Source organism: Aotus nancymaae, unplaced genomic scaffold, assembly GCF_030222135.1.
Source record: "Aotus nancymaae isolate 86718 unplaced genomic scaffold, 86718_ANA_hifiasm-v0.15.2.pri h1tg000043l, whole genome shotgun sequence".
Classification (NCBI taxonomy): domain Eukaryota; kingdom Metazoa; phylum Chordata; class Mammalia; order Primates; family Aotidae; genus Aotus; species Aotus nancymaae.
In genome coordinates, this window is record NW_026988457.1 from 4,716,749 (window position 1) to 4,733,826 (window position 17,078).

General features: G+C 36.8%; 1 protein-coding gene across 16 annotated transcripts in view; it reads right to left on the reverse strand.

Moving 5' to 3' along the window:
* Positions 1-17,078, reverse strand: part of LOC105726196 (NEDD4 binding protein 2 like 2) — a 106,504-nt gene that overhangs the window by 87,058 nt on the left and 2,368 nt on the right. For 7 of the 16 annotated variants that reach the window (XR_010337132.1, XR_010337133.1, XM_012465534.3 and 4 more), the window contains 4 exons: positions 15,763-17,015; positions 7,981-8,105; positions 2,308-2,396; positions 1,546-1,622 (listed from right to left, as the gene is read on the reverse strand). Coding sequence is in view for 10 of the 16 variants with exons in the window: in XM_012465534.3 (XP_012320957.2) it covers positions 1,546-1,622; positions 2,308-2,396; positions 7,981-8,105; positions 15,763-17,015 (1,544 nt within the window). In the remaining 6 variants the exon portion in view is untranslated. Of the gene's footprint in view, positions 1-1,545; positions 1,623-2,307; positions 2,397-7,980; positions 8,106-15,762; positions 17,016-17,078 lie in introns of those variants that run through there. The other 9 variants (XR_010337134.1, XR_010337135.1, XR_010337136.1 and 6 more) reach the window with 5 other exon arrangements.

Consider the following 17,078-nt stretch of genomic DNA (forward strand, 5'->3'; position numbering starts at 1 on the left):
GGCAAAGGGGGGGCCGGGCGCGGTGGCTCAAGCCTGTAATCCCAGCACTTTGGGAGGCCGAGGCGGGTGGATCACGAGGTCAAGAGATCAAGACCATCCTGGTCAACACGGTGAAACCCCGTCTCTACTAATACAAAAAAAAATTAGCTGAGCATGGTGACGCGTGTCTGTAATCCCAGCTACTCAGGAGGCTGAGGCAGGAGAATTCCCTGAACCCAGGAGGCAGAGGTTGCGGTGAGCCGAGAGATCGCGCCATTGCACTCCAGCCTGGGTAACAAGAGCGAAACTCCGTCTCAAAAAAAAAAAAAAGAAAGGCAAAGGGGAAATAAATTAGTTGGACTCCATACACACAGTAACAGCTTGAAGCAAACTGAGGTAACAGGGGGAAAACTGGTTTTAAAAAAGAGGGGTTGGCCAGGCGCGGTGGCTCAAGCCTGTAATCCCAGCACTTTGGGAGGCCGAGGCGGGTGGATCACGAGGTCAAGAGATCCAGACCATCCTGGTCAACATTGTGAAACCCCGTCTCTACTAATACAAAAAAATTAGCTGGGCATGGTGGCGCGTGCCTGTAATCCCAGCTACTCAGGAGGCTGAGGCAGGAGAATTGCCTGAACCCGGGAGGCGGAGGTTGCGGTGAGCTGAGATCGCGCCATTGCACTCCAGCCTGGGTAACAAGAGCGAAACTCCGTCTCAAAAAAAAAAAAAAAAAAAAGAGAGGTGAAGGCTGTACAACTCTGTGAATGTACAGAAAAACACTGAATTGTATGCAATTAAATGGGTGAATTGTAAGGGTATGTGAATTATATCACAATAAAGCTGTTACCTAAAAGCGGGTGGGGAGGTGGGGACAGGGAAGAGAAAGAAAGAAAAAAAAAAACAGTAACAGTGAAACACAGGAAATTCAGTGATATGAAGGGAAAAGGTAAAGGTAGATACAAATGGAACAGCAGGATTCAAAGTAATAAAAGTCCACAATCTCTCACCACAAATACTGAAATCCAATAAGCTGTGAAAACTCAGTTCTCCATTAACTCATTTGGCAGCAAACTCCAGATCTGTACTCATTTGGCAGCACAACCTACTCAGAATTGACTTTACATTATGTAGATTCTTTGTCATTTACTTGAATTGACTAGTCATGATTTGCTGCAGAAATATTAAGATGTTTGATTATGACATGCTGCCCCAAACTCTGAAAAGGGAGTTAAGATTAGGTATATATGCACTGTATTACTTTTCTAAAATCACTAAAACCTAAATTCCAAAACACATTGATTCCAAGGATGTTGGTATAGCATTATGGTTCTGTAGCTGAAAAGACAGAAAACTGGGAGCAACGTGAAACCACAAAGTAAAAAGTTGATGGGACCTAAAATGCGAAGGAGATGAAGGTGGAAGGACAATGCCTAGCCAAAAACCAGAGAAAAAAGGTCCTTGTATTTTACTGTTTCCTGAACCTACACTTGTATTCAATAAACTGTGAAATGATGTCAGAATTCACAAAAGAAGGAAGAAAAGATAAGATTAAAAATTCAAGTGCCTTACTTTTCTAATTCTTCAGGATCAAATTTCCACCAAGTTTCAGGTTCATGAAACTCTACTCTGTATCCTTTTCCTATGGCCTACACAAAGGAAAGGAAGAAAAGAAAAACCCAGAGAATACTTCTTAAAGTAAAAAGAAGGCAGACAGATAAATTTCATTTAGACAATATTATAAACTTGCTCGACCAAGAAAAATGATGCTTTATAAAATAATATGGTTTATAAAAATTAAGACTTAACTGGATAAATTCTGAGTACTATTCTCAAGATCAGTCAAAACTAACATGGGCATGGTGGCTCATGCCTGTAATCTCAGCACTTTAGGAAGCCAAGGTGGGCAGATTGAGCTCAGGAGTTCAAGACCAGTCTGGCCAATATGGCGAAACCCTGTCTCTACTAAAAATACAAAAATTAGCTGGGCATGGGGGCACGTGCCTGTAATCCCAGCTACTCAGGAGGCTGAGGCAGGAGAATTGCTTGAACTGGGGAGGAGGTTGCAGTGAGCCAAGATGGTGCCAGTGCACCCCAGCCTGGGTGACCAAGCAAGACTCTGTCTCAAAAAAACAAACAAAAAAACCTAACAAGATGAACATTTTCCTTAATAAGCATCATTCACAATTTTTAAAAAAACTAAGCAAACCAACAAACCTCTTTAGGAAACAAAGGACAAATGTTTTAATAATTAAGATCAATCTAGTCAAAATTTTAGAATGTGAAAAATTGACAAGAACAAAAAATAAAAACTCTCTCATATTTCATATTTACCACTTCCACATATGGCTTCATTTCCCAAGCTTGTATATTAGTGTTATCTATTATAACTGGAGATCTTCCCTGATTGATAGCTTGTTTTGCTGAAATAAAATATAAATTTAAAAAATTTTAAAAACAGATTAGGTTAAAATACACAAAATAAAAGTTAAACATTATTAAGAAATGTGCTACATCTCTGTACTTAAAACCAAAGCTGTGCAATCTCTTCAGTCAGTGTCATGAAAAATAGAAATCCACTAGATTGAAAGGGAATTAAGGGACATAACCATATGCCAGGTGTATTCTCCAGACTGGATGCTAGCTTCGACAAACTGGCTCTGAAAGGCATTCTGTTGAACTTACAGCTGATAAAGCCTTCATGTCTAGAACTAACTTTCACTTATGGAAAATTAAGAGATGAACAATTTACATCTGAATATAGACTAAGTATGAAAAGAGGTGAAAATTTATTTTGACAAGGCAGGATGGAGATTATTAAATGAAAATGGCAAGTTACAAGACAATAGGTCAATATGATCATATTTAGGTCAAAAGACAACAGCTGGGGAAGATTTATGGAGATATTAAAAGCGGTCACCTGTAGATGGTAGGAATATTTGCATTTAATCTTTTATCTGTATTTTCTCTTTTTTGGGAATGTTACCATAAATGATTATCTGTATTTTCTAATTTTCTATAATGTACAAATAATGCTTTTGAAATAAGGCTTATGTTTTTGAAAAGTTATGGATTTAAATCATTACTTATCAGCAAAACTTTATATACCAACTAGCTAAAATCATAGTTTAACTGACTTTGTGGATATTTCTTAGAACTATGGTCCTCAAATTGCAAGTTGTGGTAGAATGGAACTTTCCTAAACTATTATCTCCCCATTCAAATGTCATCTTTTCCACCACCAGATAAGAATCACTATCATAAGAAGCCACTGTTAATGACAGGAATATGTATATCTCTTAGATATGCCTGCCAGAGAAGAAAAATAATTAAGAACCCTTGATAAAATTTAAAAGGCTAAGGCCAGGTGGTGGCTCACGTCTGTAATCCCAGCACTTTGGGAAGCCAAGGTGGGTGTATCACCTGAGATCAGGAGTTCAAGACCAGCCTGTCCAAAATGGCAAAACTTCTTTTCAACTAAAAAATACACTAATTGGCCAGGTGTGGTGGTGTGCGCCTGTAGTCCCAGCTACTCAGGAGGCTGAGGCACAAGAATCGCTTCAACCTTGTGAGGTGGAGGTTGCTATGAGCCAAGATCGCACCATGGCACTCCAGCCCTGGGCAACAGAGTGAGACTCAGTCTCAAAAAAAGACAAAAAGGCTGGGCGCAGTGGCTCATGCCTGTAATCCCAGAACTCTGGGAGGCCAAAGCAGGTGGATCAAGAGGTCAGGGGTTCAAGACCAACCTGGCGAAGATGGTGAAACCCTGTCTCTACTGAAAATACAAAAAATAGCTGGGTGTGGTGGTAAGCACCTGTAATCCCAGTTACTTAGGAGGCTGAGGCAGAGAACTGCTTGAACCCGGGAAGCAAAGGTTGCAGTGAGCCGAGATGGTGCCACTGCACTCCAGCCTAGGCAACAGAATGAAACTCAAAAAAAAAAAAAAAAAAAAAAAAATTTAAAAGGCTGAAGCGAAACCAAACATCGAATGTTCTCACTCATAAGCAGGAGCTAAGCTATGAGGATGCAAAGGCATAAGAATGACACAACTCTGGGGACTCAGAGGAAAGGGTGGGAAGAGGGTGAGAGATAAAAGACTACAAATAGGGTGCAGTGTATACTGCTTGGGTGATAAGTACATCAAAATCTCACAAATCAATGCTAAAGAACCTATTCATGTAACCAAACACCTCCTGTTCCCCAATAAACTATGGGGGGAAAAAAGGCTGAAGCAAAATGCAAAAGGATGTTTTCTCAGGAGTTAGAATTCAAGTCACTAAGTTCAACAGAATGAAAACATTTATACAGATGTCTAGGATAGACAGAATGCTAAAGCTCAGTTAGAATTAATAACTATGTTGAAATACATATTTGGCAGATGTCTCTAAATACCAAAAGAAATTTAGAATTTGAGTCACAAATAGGTGCCATCATCTATTAGTGCTAGCTTGGTGCTGGCACCAAGACACTATCATCTGCCACTGCTCCGTCTCTAATCACAGTGATCAAATCTTCCATTTAAAACCTTATTAAAATTATTCTCCTAATATCTGATAGGCTTACACATCCAAGGAGTTGTGTCCTAGAAAATAAGCTTATTGACCAAATAAATTTCTGGTTTGTAGGAATGGGGAATTATCTTCTTTCCATTATCATCCAGTATCACTGTCTAGTACATTCCATGTGAAAAGAGCTTCTAAGTAAAAACATGTTTGAATATCCTATAGTTTTCTTAAGCAAATGAACTATCATACTGTAAGAGAAGAATTACACTTTGGAGATATTTTCAATTTTTAGGTGTTCTAAAATTAATTTAATAATAATGATGAAGCAGACAGAGTTTCATAGAATGGTGCCTAGCATTTAAAGATATTCAAGTCCATCATATAATGGTGCCTAGCATTTAAAGATATTCAATTCCATATTTATTATTCTTGTTTAGAAAGATACCATTATTCCATTTAGCAAGTATAATTAACATAATTCAAATAACATAAGCATTTTAATGAAACATTCTGTACTAGTCTGTCTGTTTTTTAAGACAGAATCTTGTCCTGCTACCCAGGCTGGAGTGCGACTGGAGTGCAATCGCACTATCTCTACTCACTGCAGCCTCGAACCCCCAGGCTCAAGCAATCCTCCTATCTCAGCCTCCCAAGTAGCTGGGACTACAGGTGTGCACCACCATGCCTGGCTAATTTTTCTATTTTTTGTAGAGAGAAGGTGTCATCATGTTGCCCAGGCTGGTCTCTAACTCCTGGGCTCAAGTGATCCACCCGCCTCGGCCTCCCGAAGTACTGGGATTATAGACATGAGCAACTCCATCCAGCTATGCTAGTATTGCAAAGAGAAAAAAATGTCCCACACACACTTACTAGTTTACCAAAGGCATACTGGCTCTGCTCACTGTCTATTTATTCAACTTATCAACTAACCTTGCTCCCCTTAACTTTAGACCAGTAACTCCAAACATTTTCAGAATTGCAATACCATCATTATTTGATTTGAGCAACAATGTTCTATGGCATTAAAAAAATTTAAAAATGGGGGCAGGCGCGGTGGCTCATGCCTATAATCCCAGCACTTTGGGAGGCCAAGGTGGGTGGATCACGAGGTCAAGGGATCGAGACCATCCTGGTCAACAAGGTGAAACCCCGTCTCTACTAAAAAATACAAAAATTAGCTGGGCATGGTGGCGCACGCCTGTAGTCCCAGCTACTCCGGAGGCTGAGGAAGGAGAATTGCTTGAACCCAGGAGATGGAGGTTGCGGTGAGGCGAGATCGCGCCATTGCACTCCAGCCTGGGTAACAAGAGCGAAACTCTGTCTCAAAAATAAAAAAAGATTTAAAAATTAGTTTTTGAAATTGCTATGCTACCCTCTAATACATTTGGAGAAATCCTGGACTGTTATAAAATCAATACCAGTAAACAGTTTTACGATCAAACTTATCTGATGTTTAAACATTCTTGTAAAACTATAAATTGTAACAGAGTGAAAACTTTTTACTTGAAAACATCCTCAGCCAGGCACTGTGGCTCATGTCTTTAATTTGGGAGGCAAAGGTAGGAGGATTGCTTGAGCCCAGGAATTTGAGACCAGTCTGGGAAACACAGCAATACCCTGTCTGTACGAAATTTTTTTAAAAAAAATAGCTGGGTGTGCTGGTGCATGTATGTAGTCCCAGTTACTAAGGAAGCTGAGGCAGGAGGATCCCTTAGGTCCAGGAATTCAAGGCTGCACTGAGCTATGATAGTGTCACTGCACTTGAGCTGGGACAACAAAGCAAGAGCCCATCTCCAAAACACACACACAAACATCCTCACTGAAATTCCTTACTGTATTTGACAATTAAAAAGAAAAGCATTACGATTTTTCTTGTATATACTATACTTTAGGACAACCCTAGTTGGTAGCTTTGACAGTAGTTCTTCATTACAGAGGAATTCTACTAAACATAGAAGAAATAACTAACCTAAAAATTACCATTTTGAAATTCTGAATGAAATAACTGACTCAGGAAACGATTTATTGTTGGCTAAAACCATCAGATAAAAGGTTAATAGGGAACTTGATAACAGATGGAGGGAAGAGGTTGGCCCTGTGAAGCCACTGATTAAGCTTACCATTACTAAGAATAGGACAACCAAATACCCGCTTGCAAAAAAAACAAAAAAAAAGTTAAACCTAATCAAGCCTGTGGTCTACAGCTAATTTCCATTCACAGAAAACACAGGAGTAAGAGGAGCAAATTAAACAGTTAACACCAAGAAGCAAATAGACAACTACAGCATGTGGAACATTCTACAGGACAAACTACCTAGTTTCTGCAACAAGTTAATGGTATGAGGGTTAAAAGAAGGAAAATGCTATGAGTTAACAATTAAACAAAACACAATGTACTTTGAGGACTTTGTTTGGATCCCAATTCAAACAAAATAACTGTGAAGAGATTTTTAGGACAACAGAGGAAATTCAATTACAGACTGGGTTACATGATGTGAAGGAATTGTTTTTTTTTTAATGGTGATAATGGTATTGCAGTGAAAGAAATGACTAAGTAAAAGAGTTAATTTGAAATGCATAAAGTATGATGTCTAGAATTTGCTTTAAAAAGAAGAGGGGGTAAAAAACAAAAAGATAAAAGTCCATATACCAAAATCTTAATAACTGATAATTCTGGGTGATGAGTCTATGAGGTTCATTACAGTCTCTTTAATCTATGTTTAAAAATTTTCATAATAAAAGCTATTTGTTTAATCATCAATCCATTCTTCTTTTTAAAAATAACATAGTATATATATTTACTTATAGTTCTAGATCAACACTTTCAATTCTGACTGTGTATCAGAATAATCTGGAGAACTTTCAAAACAAAAAATACTAATGCTTAGGCCCCACTCCAGATTAATTAAACCAAAATATCTGAGGCTGAGGCCAGGCACTTTTTTAAAAAAAGTTCCCAAGTAATTCAAATGTGCAGCCCAGATTAAGAACCTATATTAATGTTAAGGAGAAACTGACCCATGTCTGCTAAAAAATGTATTAAGTAGTTTCCAGTAGAGCAGTATCAATGAGAAAAACTTTTAATATTCATAACCAGTATATTAAGCCTTAGAAAATATTAGCATTATTCTCAGGGAAATAACATTTTGGGACTACCTAACAATGGTACAGATTCAGAGTTCTCTGAATTTACTCATAAAGTATAAAATAAAGCCTTTCAAAATATCCCATACTGCTCTTATTTTACCAGCTTACACTGATACACTATTTACAGTTTACAAAGCGTTTTATCTAAATTCTCTGCTTTTCACAAAAACCCTAATCAGGTAGGGCAAGTATATTTATCTCCACCTCTTAACAGATGAAGAAATTAGATCTCAAAGCTATTTAAACAGCTTGCCTAAAGTCATTCAGCTGGTAAAAACCCAAGTTGAGAACAAAATCTAGGTATTTTGACTCCTAGCCAAATATTCTATCCCGGGAGACTTGGCCCAAAACAAACCTCTGTTCTGGTTCCAGTCATGGGCATCACCAAGTTGATTAACATTATACCTGTACCCATCTTGATGGTGAAAATAGTCATCAGTGCTGAACACAATGCCATCACGATTCTGACCAAGCAGAATCCTGTTAATAAAAGAAATCATAAAAGGTGCTATTTATAAAATCTATAACCATCAGAAATAAACCATCAAAAATAAATCAGAAATAAATACAACCAATTGAAATAAATCACACTGGAAAAGTTATTAATTGAATTTCTGATACTTACCTGAAAGTATATTGCAAACTGAATAGCACAAGAGCTGACTAATCTTAAAAAAGATTTCAGATCATTTCACACTTAAATCTACACAACTAGCGCCACTAACAAAAACTTTTTAAAGCATTTGTATTGCAGCATTCTTCACCCAATCTCAAAATTATATCAACTACTATCCATGATTTCACTTTAGTAAATTTGTATTTGGTATCTAAAATTGCCTTAATCTAGTACACAGCAGATAACCTAAGAAGCAAGTAAGCCTAAGCAAGCAATTCATCTGGGAAAAACCATACGTGACTCTAGACAGCTTTAATAAACTTATTTCCATGAAGCATATATGATCCTCTAGTGAAAGTCAGACATAGTTGGAGGCCTAAGGTCAAGGAATAAACTGTGATCCTCCAAAGTTAAGTCACTAAATGAAATTATTAAACACTGAATAAAAAACTTTCAGCTCAGGTCAATGATAATCAAGCTTTGTTTTGAAAATGATACCACCTTACACTGACAAGCACAGCAAGATTAACAAGTACTCAGAGAGAACTCCCATTACCAATGGCTATGAAAGAACTGGGAGTGTGCTGTGATAGGGAAAATGCAGCAAGGTAATTATTTGAATCCAAGAACAACAACGGAAGTATTTTGTTGTTTCCTCTCCTTCAACCATTAGGCAATTGGATGTCGCTGTATAATTTTGAGGGGATTGGCAGGATGGAAGGTGGTATTAACACAAGGAATTGAGAATAAAAGAATATTGGCCTGGAATGATTCAAGATTACTTACTTCCTACTAAACGGTAGTAGGAAGAGTTTCAACTATTAAGATGACAAATGTCATCTCTCCATCCCTCAAGCTTATAATGGTATCATATACAGTTCTCCCTCAGTATATCCATAGGAGCTTAGTTCCAGGACCACACTTGCTGCTCAAGCCTTTGATATAAAATGACTGTTTGCATATAAACTATGCACATCCTCCCATACACTTTAACTCATCTCTGAATTACTTATAATACCTAATACAATGTGAATACCATGTAAATAGTTGTTATACTGTATTTCAATACAGATGCCATATTTTCTCAAATACTTTCAGTCCAGGGTTCGTTGAATTCACTGATGTGGAACCAACAAATATGGATGGCCAGTGGTATGTTTGATCATAAAAACAAAATCACTTGTATCAAAATAAAACAATTTAAATATGAATAGGTTGGTGCGAACATAATTGTAGTTTTTGCCATTAAATTGCCAGTAAAAAACTGTGACTGCTTTTGCACAAACCTCTATTTCTACTTACAGAATTACAGTTCAAATCACTTCAGACAAACCAAATGAAAGTTAATGGTTTGGGTTGTGTGTTTGCTTCTACAGGGAACTAGAGTTGCATTTCTTTTTCAAGCAGCTATGATTTTTCCAAAACATGTCTATCTGACATACTTGGCATCTTATTGCTTATATAGATAAACTAGAATATGAAAATGCCATATTAGCATTCTAAAGCAAAACTCAATCACCCAAAAAGAGATTTTGATTATAATCAACCACAGTATCTAATTATATTCAACAGTACCAGAAATTCAGATAACACCTTTTCTAGATACCCCATGCTTTCTTTTTTTTCCCATTCTATTACTTTATTAGCAGGTGATTTTTAAGATGTTAATAATATCATTCTATACGACAATCATAATTTTTGTATCTAAGAAATGGTTTAAATTTTCTCAAAATAAAAAAAGGCAGGGGAGCAATAAACCAATTTATATCATTAAAACAAGTCAACATTACATATGAACAAATCTCTATGAAGAACACTGTCTTAAATATATAAATCATAATTAAAGTAAATACGTTTAGCTTAAAAAGACTTTTCCTCCCAGGCAGCATAGACTGGTCATGCATCTTTTGAAATTCCCTGAATTACTTTAAACTACGAAGCTTTATTTTATGGACTTAAAAAAACACCTATATGAATCTAGGAATATCTAAATGTCATACCAAGCCTCTAAAGCAAAAATAAAATATTTAGGAACATTAGTATTTTCAAAATTCTCAGACTGTGTCAGAACTCTCAAGTCAGGTACTAAAATGGATTCTCAGAATGTCAAAATTTAGAATTTTGAGTAAGTCAAATATCTAATTTAAAAAAATCAAATCTGGGCTCAGGGACCGCTTGATTTCTATTTTTTCAAAACTTTGAAAAGTAGCTATCTTTTTTTTTTTTTTTTTTGAGACGGAGTTTCGCTCTTGTTACCCAGGCTGGAGTGCAATGGCGTGATGATCTCGGTTCATCGCAACCTCCGCCTCCTGGGTTCAGGCAATTCTCCTGCCTCAGCCTCCTGAGTAGCTGAGATTACAGGCATGCGCCACCATGCCCAGCTAATTTTTTGTATTTTCAGTAGAGATGGGGTTTCACCATGTTGACCAGGATGGTCTCCATCTCTTGACCTCGTGATCCACCCGCCTCAGCCTCCCAAAGTGCTGGGATTACAGGCTTGAGCCACCGTGCCTGGCCGAAAAGTAGCTATCTTTTAAAGAATCTATTACATGTCAAACATTTTACATACACCTATGATCTTGTTTAATCTTCATAAAAGCCTACCAATTTGATAATAAACTAATCCAGGAGAAGAAATAATTTTGGCAAGTTAGACAGTAGTGGGAGAGCTAAGATAAGGCATCTCCTTGACCCCAAAACCAATGGCCTCCAATGATCCCTGCCTCCTGGTACTCACAGCCTTGTATCTTCTTATCATGGAGTGTGCTTGGATTTAGTCCCTAGCTTCTAAGGAATAGAATATGATACAGGTCATGGGATGCCACTTCAAAGATTACCAAGAAAAAATAGCTTCTGTCTTAGACTTGCGTTTGCAATCAGCTGTCTTGAGAATGGAGAAAGGCCAAGTAGCAAAGAAATGCGAGAAGTCTCCAGTCTCCAGCCAGCAAGGAACTAAGTCTTCAATTCAACATAGCTCACAAGAAACTCAGTCCTGTCAACAATCGTGAGAGCTCTTAGAACCAGATCCTTCCCAAATCAAGCCTTCAGACCAGAACACAGTCCTAGCCAACATCTTAATCACAGCATTCTTAGAGTCGTTGAACCAACGGCACCCAGGTAACTATAGCCAGAGTCTAGACCTACAGAAACTATGAGGCAATATATGTTTGTTGCTTTAAACAACTAAGTTTTAGGGTAATCTGTTATATGGCCTTGAATAACTAATGCACTCTATACTTACAATTTCTCGCTTAAGAAACAAGTGGTGAACCAAGAGAGCCTGTTCCCAAAACAAGGCCTACAAGAGTCCATTTTCATGGTTTCTTTTTTAAATTTCTAAGAACTGTACATTAATACGTAATGTGCATTTACAAGTGATCGAAAAAAAAAAACAAAACACAGAATCTAGTAAAACCGACACATTATGAACCATTTACCTCCTTATTTACTGAGTGCCTTTGTATACTTCCTACCCTGAGACTACTTTACTGGGGTACTTCAATCTCTAAACACTCCCTGAATCAACAATAAAGGGACCTACATGAAGAAAAGCAAGTCTTTCCTCTGGAGTTTAAATAGAGACTTACCTACTCCCCCCCCAAAAAAATAATAATAATCTCTTCCCATCTCTCTCCAAACTATGGTAAGTATATTAGTTTCTTAACTTCTTTACCACCACAAACTTAAAAACAACAGGAATTTATCTTACAGTTTTGAAAGTTAGTAGTCCAACGTTAGTTTCACTGAGCTAAAAAACCAAGTGCTTGCAGACTTGTGTTCCTTCTGGAGGCTCTATGGAATTTGTTTTCTTGCTTTTCTGGCTTCTTAAGGTTAGCTGCACACCTGGGCTTATGGGATATTCCACTATCTTCAAAGCCAACACTGTAGCTTCTCTCTTGACCTTTGCTTTTGGTCTTACCCCTTTTCTATATGACTAATTCCTCCTGCCTCCCTCTTATTAAGAACCTTTGTGGGGGGTGGGGAGGTGGGGAGAGATAGCATGGGGAGAAATGCCAGATATAGGTGAAGGGGAGGAAGGCAGCAAATCACACTGCCACGTGTATACCTATGCAACAATTTTGCATGTTCTCCACATGTACCCCAAAACCTAAAATACAATTAAAAAAAAAAAAAAAGAACCTTTGTGAATACATTGGGCCAATCCAGATAATCCAGGACAGCCTCCCTATCCTAAGATCCTTAACTTAATAAAATTTGCGAAATCCCATTTACCATATAAGGCAACATATGCACAGGTTTTAGGGTTTAGGGCATGGATATCTTTAGGGGGACATTATTCAGCCTACCACTGTAAATATCCACGATAGTTAAAACAGAAGACAACAAAAAACTTAATTCTTAAATTCCCTCACTTTTAATCCCACTATTTTACCCATTCTTTCAAATTACTTTTAAAAATCTATATTTTCTTCCAGTTTCCTTGTTGGTTTTGTTTTTACTTTTAGTCCTTTATCCATCTAGAAGTTATTTTTGTGAATGATTTAAGATAGGGGCTTTAAATATTTTTCCAAACTAAATCAAATATCATATTACCATTTATTGAATATTTTGTCCTACTGATATAAAATGTCATTTCATCAAATATTAAATTCTCTTATATGTAGGTATGCTTCTGAATTCTCTTTTCCTTTAAAAAAAAAATTCATTTTTTTTAATAGAAACAGGGTCTATGTTGCCCAAATTGATCTCAAACTTCTGGACTCAAGTGATGTTCCCACCTTAGCCTCCCAAATCGTTGGGATTACAGGTGTAAGCCACCAGGCCTAGCCTGTTTCTGGGTTCTCTATCTAATTTTATGTTTGTTCTTTTGCTAGTTATTGCAAAGTTTTAATTACAGTAGTTTCTAAGTATATTTTGACAGCTGGTGGGGTAAGTCTCGTTTTCTTCAAAGTGTCCTTGTTATAGTTAAACACCAAACAAATTTTATTGGCTTCTCAAATTCATACAAAAATTCCTTTGGGATTTAAGTTAAAGTTTCTCTGAATTTATACATCAATTAGGGGGAAAAGTGACGTCCTTATTGGGCTATCCTAATCCATAAACACCCTATGGGCCAAAACTATGGCCAAGGCTATTATGGCCTACTGTCTTGCTCAGAATCATCATCATACACCTTGAATACTTACCACATTAGAGACATGCTGACTGAGATGTGGGCAAGGACTAAATTAAGTAAAGAAGACTTGAACACTACCTCTAAAGAATCTGAATTTTATCCAACCACCTACACTCATTACCAAATACCAAATGTAAACATTACTAATTTTTTTTTTTTTGAGTCAGGGTCTCAATCTGTCACCCAGACTAGAGGGCAGTGGGGCAATCATGGACTGCTGCAGCCTCTGGGGCTCAGCCTCCCAAGTAGCTGAGATACCCAGGTTACCGAGACTGGTCTTGAACTCCTGGGCTCAAGCAATCTGCCTGCCTTGGCCTCCCAAAGTGCTGGGATTTCAGGCGGGTGCTATTGCATCCAGATGGTCTTTTAATCTGGTCCTCCAAATCAGCTCAACTCTGATCTACCAATTTTCACTCAATTCTTTTGTCAAAGCTTGTTTGAAATGGGAACTCCTATATGAAGCCATTCCTCACCAAAGAATACGTGACTTTGTATCTAATTTCGAATAACCAACACCACTTCACTCGAAAAGTGTTGACCTGAAGAGGTACTTCTGCCTCTTTAACCAGACTCCTTGAAGTCAGGAGTCACATGTAAGACTATATATCCATTAAACATTAAAGTGAAGGCAAGGGAAAAAACATGCTATCATTTTATTACTAGTTTCATCTCTTGCTAGTTTTTGTAACTTCTAAGTCACTTAACCTGAACTTCCTTTAGCCTCTACTCCTTCTGTAAGATGAAAAAACAACTCATCTCACAAGATTTTTATATATGGAAATACTCTGTAAATTGTGAATCACAATACAAATGGTACTTGTTGGTACTACATATAACTTCCATTCTTACATATCTATTCTTCAAATAAACAGACATATTATATCTAATCACCTCTAATATCTCCCACTACAATGTCTCCTTTAAATTGTATTGAATTTCCACTACTTTATTCACCTTTAGTTGCAGCATATTTCAATATGTTGTCTCAAATCTAACTTTTCTTCCGTTTCTTCCATACTCACTCTTAGTCAATTCGTCCTAACTAGCAGACTTTTATCCAATTTCCAAATTTCAGTTATTTACTTTCTCTGCTAGTATATCCTAAACCTAGAAGACTGCCCATGTTTGTGAGACCTCATTCCTAACTTGTATTAGAGGTGAAATTTGATTTTCTCTACAAAATCCTCACTATAGTAAAAGGAATCAAAATACAAAGAGCAAAATTTAACTTTGGAATGAATGAAGTCATTCACAAAGATCACAGTTTATAATCCAGCTTGAAATATCAGAAATTAAATCTTACTCTAGTGTCTTTTCTCTGAAAAAAATATTTATTTAGTTTAGATAGATTGTCTTGCTAGTAAATATAAAACATCTGCAAAATGGTTTCTGGGACTTCTCCATCCTCATCCAAAGATACCAAAAAATTTTCTTTTTCTCCTTGTCTGGCACAAATCTTGAACCATCTTATATAAATTGCTGAGAATTTGTACTGCTTTCTTTACACTATTTTTTCCCAATTGCATAAATATACTCAGGTGCGTCAATAGTTTTAAAATGTAAAAAAAAAAAAAGAATTTGAAATATCTTGTACTACAATAAACCACCATAAGTTCTAATGCCAATTCAGATATTGCTGACTTCAAACTCCTGAATTTTAAGAAATAAAAAAAAAGTTCCTTCTGCCAATCAATGGTATAAACATGGCACAGTGCTCAACACATTCAAAATTCCTTTCCTTGGGTTATCTCATTTGATTCCCAAAATAATTCCAGAAAAATTAAGTATCATTTATTCCATTAACAGAGAGTAAAACTTACCCAGGTGAAAAAGTGAAATAACTGAGTCAATACCCAAATTTTCTTTTTTTTTTCTTACCTCCAGCTGAACTTGAAAAACCCATATTTTCTAACACTGAGTCCAACTTTTCTTGAATAGCTGACTAAAAGAGCAGGCCAGGACAGTTCTCAAGTATCATTTACTTTCATCACTGTCATAATTATAGTGTTACCTATTTTTAAAGCCCTTAGCAGAATCTACATATATATATACCAATTCTTCTTTCTTCTATCAGAAAAGATTTTAAACAGTTACACTTTCAGATGTTATTCTTAAGTATAACAAATTAAAGATTTTCTTCTACTAGAAACAAGAAAGCATGTCACTGATTACAAATTTACAGTTTTAAAATTCTTATTTTTTAGAGACAGAGTCTCACTATGTTGCCCAGGCTGATCTTGAACTCCTGAGCTCAAGTGACCCACCCACCTTGGCCTCCCAAAGTGTTGGGATTACATGCAGGAGCCACTGCAGCCAGTGACAAATACCATTTATAATTTTTAAATAATGAATTACCAAGTATTCAGTTGGTATCCTTTACTTACCGAGACAATGTGGTTTTCCCAGAACCAGGCAGACCTCTTAAAAGAATAAGTAACTTCTGCAATTTATTTAACTTTGCCTCTTGAAACTGCTGGTTCACAAACCTGTCTGTTCCATTATGCTTGTCCATACAAGGATCTTTCCAGCATCTTTCTCTGACTTCACAGAAACCATTACTCACATATTCATCTTGCATACTGCAGCCATTTCCAGAGGGATGAACACTACTCCTATTCTCACTACAGTCAGTATATTCATTGCTCTGGTCAAAAGTCATACAATTCCAGTTAACATGACAATTATTTACATAATATCCATTTGGTATCTGAGAGTCATCTTGGGTTTGGAAAATATTTGATCGTGGATTTGGTGGAGCACTGAATCTTTGAAAATTTAAATGATAGTTCAAACTGGGAAGAGGAGGACCACGGGGCACTATAAAAGGATGCACTGATTGCCATTCAGGCTTGAAAGAAGTAAATGAAGTGTCACAAAATGTAGGTATCACTTGTCCATTACAGGGATATTTGCCTGGCTCATTCCCCAAGTTCTGTTGATAATCACAATGTGATGGAAGAACATTATTACTAAGATCTTTCTTTTCTTCAGGTTTTAAGAGACCATTATTATGACCCTGATAAAATGGAATAAATTGTTCCTGAGAAGGTTCAGATTGTTTACAACTGTTCTCAAAATCATCTTTTTCCTTTTCAAGCTCTTCAATTTCTTTGTAAAACTGGAATAATTCATTGTCAATCTCTGACTTTTCAGAGTTAAATTTCTGTTTCTCTGTTTGTCCTCCTCTGCCATTTTTACCATTTAGAGTGTCTGCCTTATTCCTCCTTTCATTACGTTTCTTTTTCTCAGGGGGTTTATAAATGGGTCCTATAAATGCTTTACTTGTGCTATATATCTCATCGTCTGTAGATACTAATGGAGGACATGATTCCTGTAAAACCTGTGAATCAATGGATTCAATAACATCTGGTCTATTACCAGGCATCTCATCATGCAAAGGTCTATACAAATCTGTAGTTTTGGTTTTATCCTCCTGCAAATAACTATGTCCTCTGACATCAATGACGGTCACAGGGACCCAATCATTTCCAGTTTTCTCTTGGATTCTGTGAAAATCAGCATCACTATGATTGTGAAAAACATATGCCTCTGCAGTTGACTTCAACTTTTTACAGCGTGGTTCACTTGTTACTTCTTCTCTAGGTCCCAAGAATTTACCTTCAATTTCACAAGACATCTGAGAAGTAAATAAATCATACAATTACTAGCTAATATCTTAAAAATCTAAATAAAAATTTCT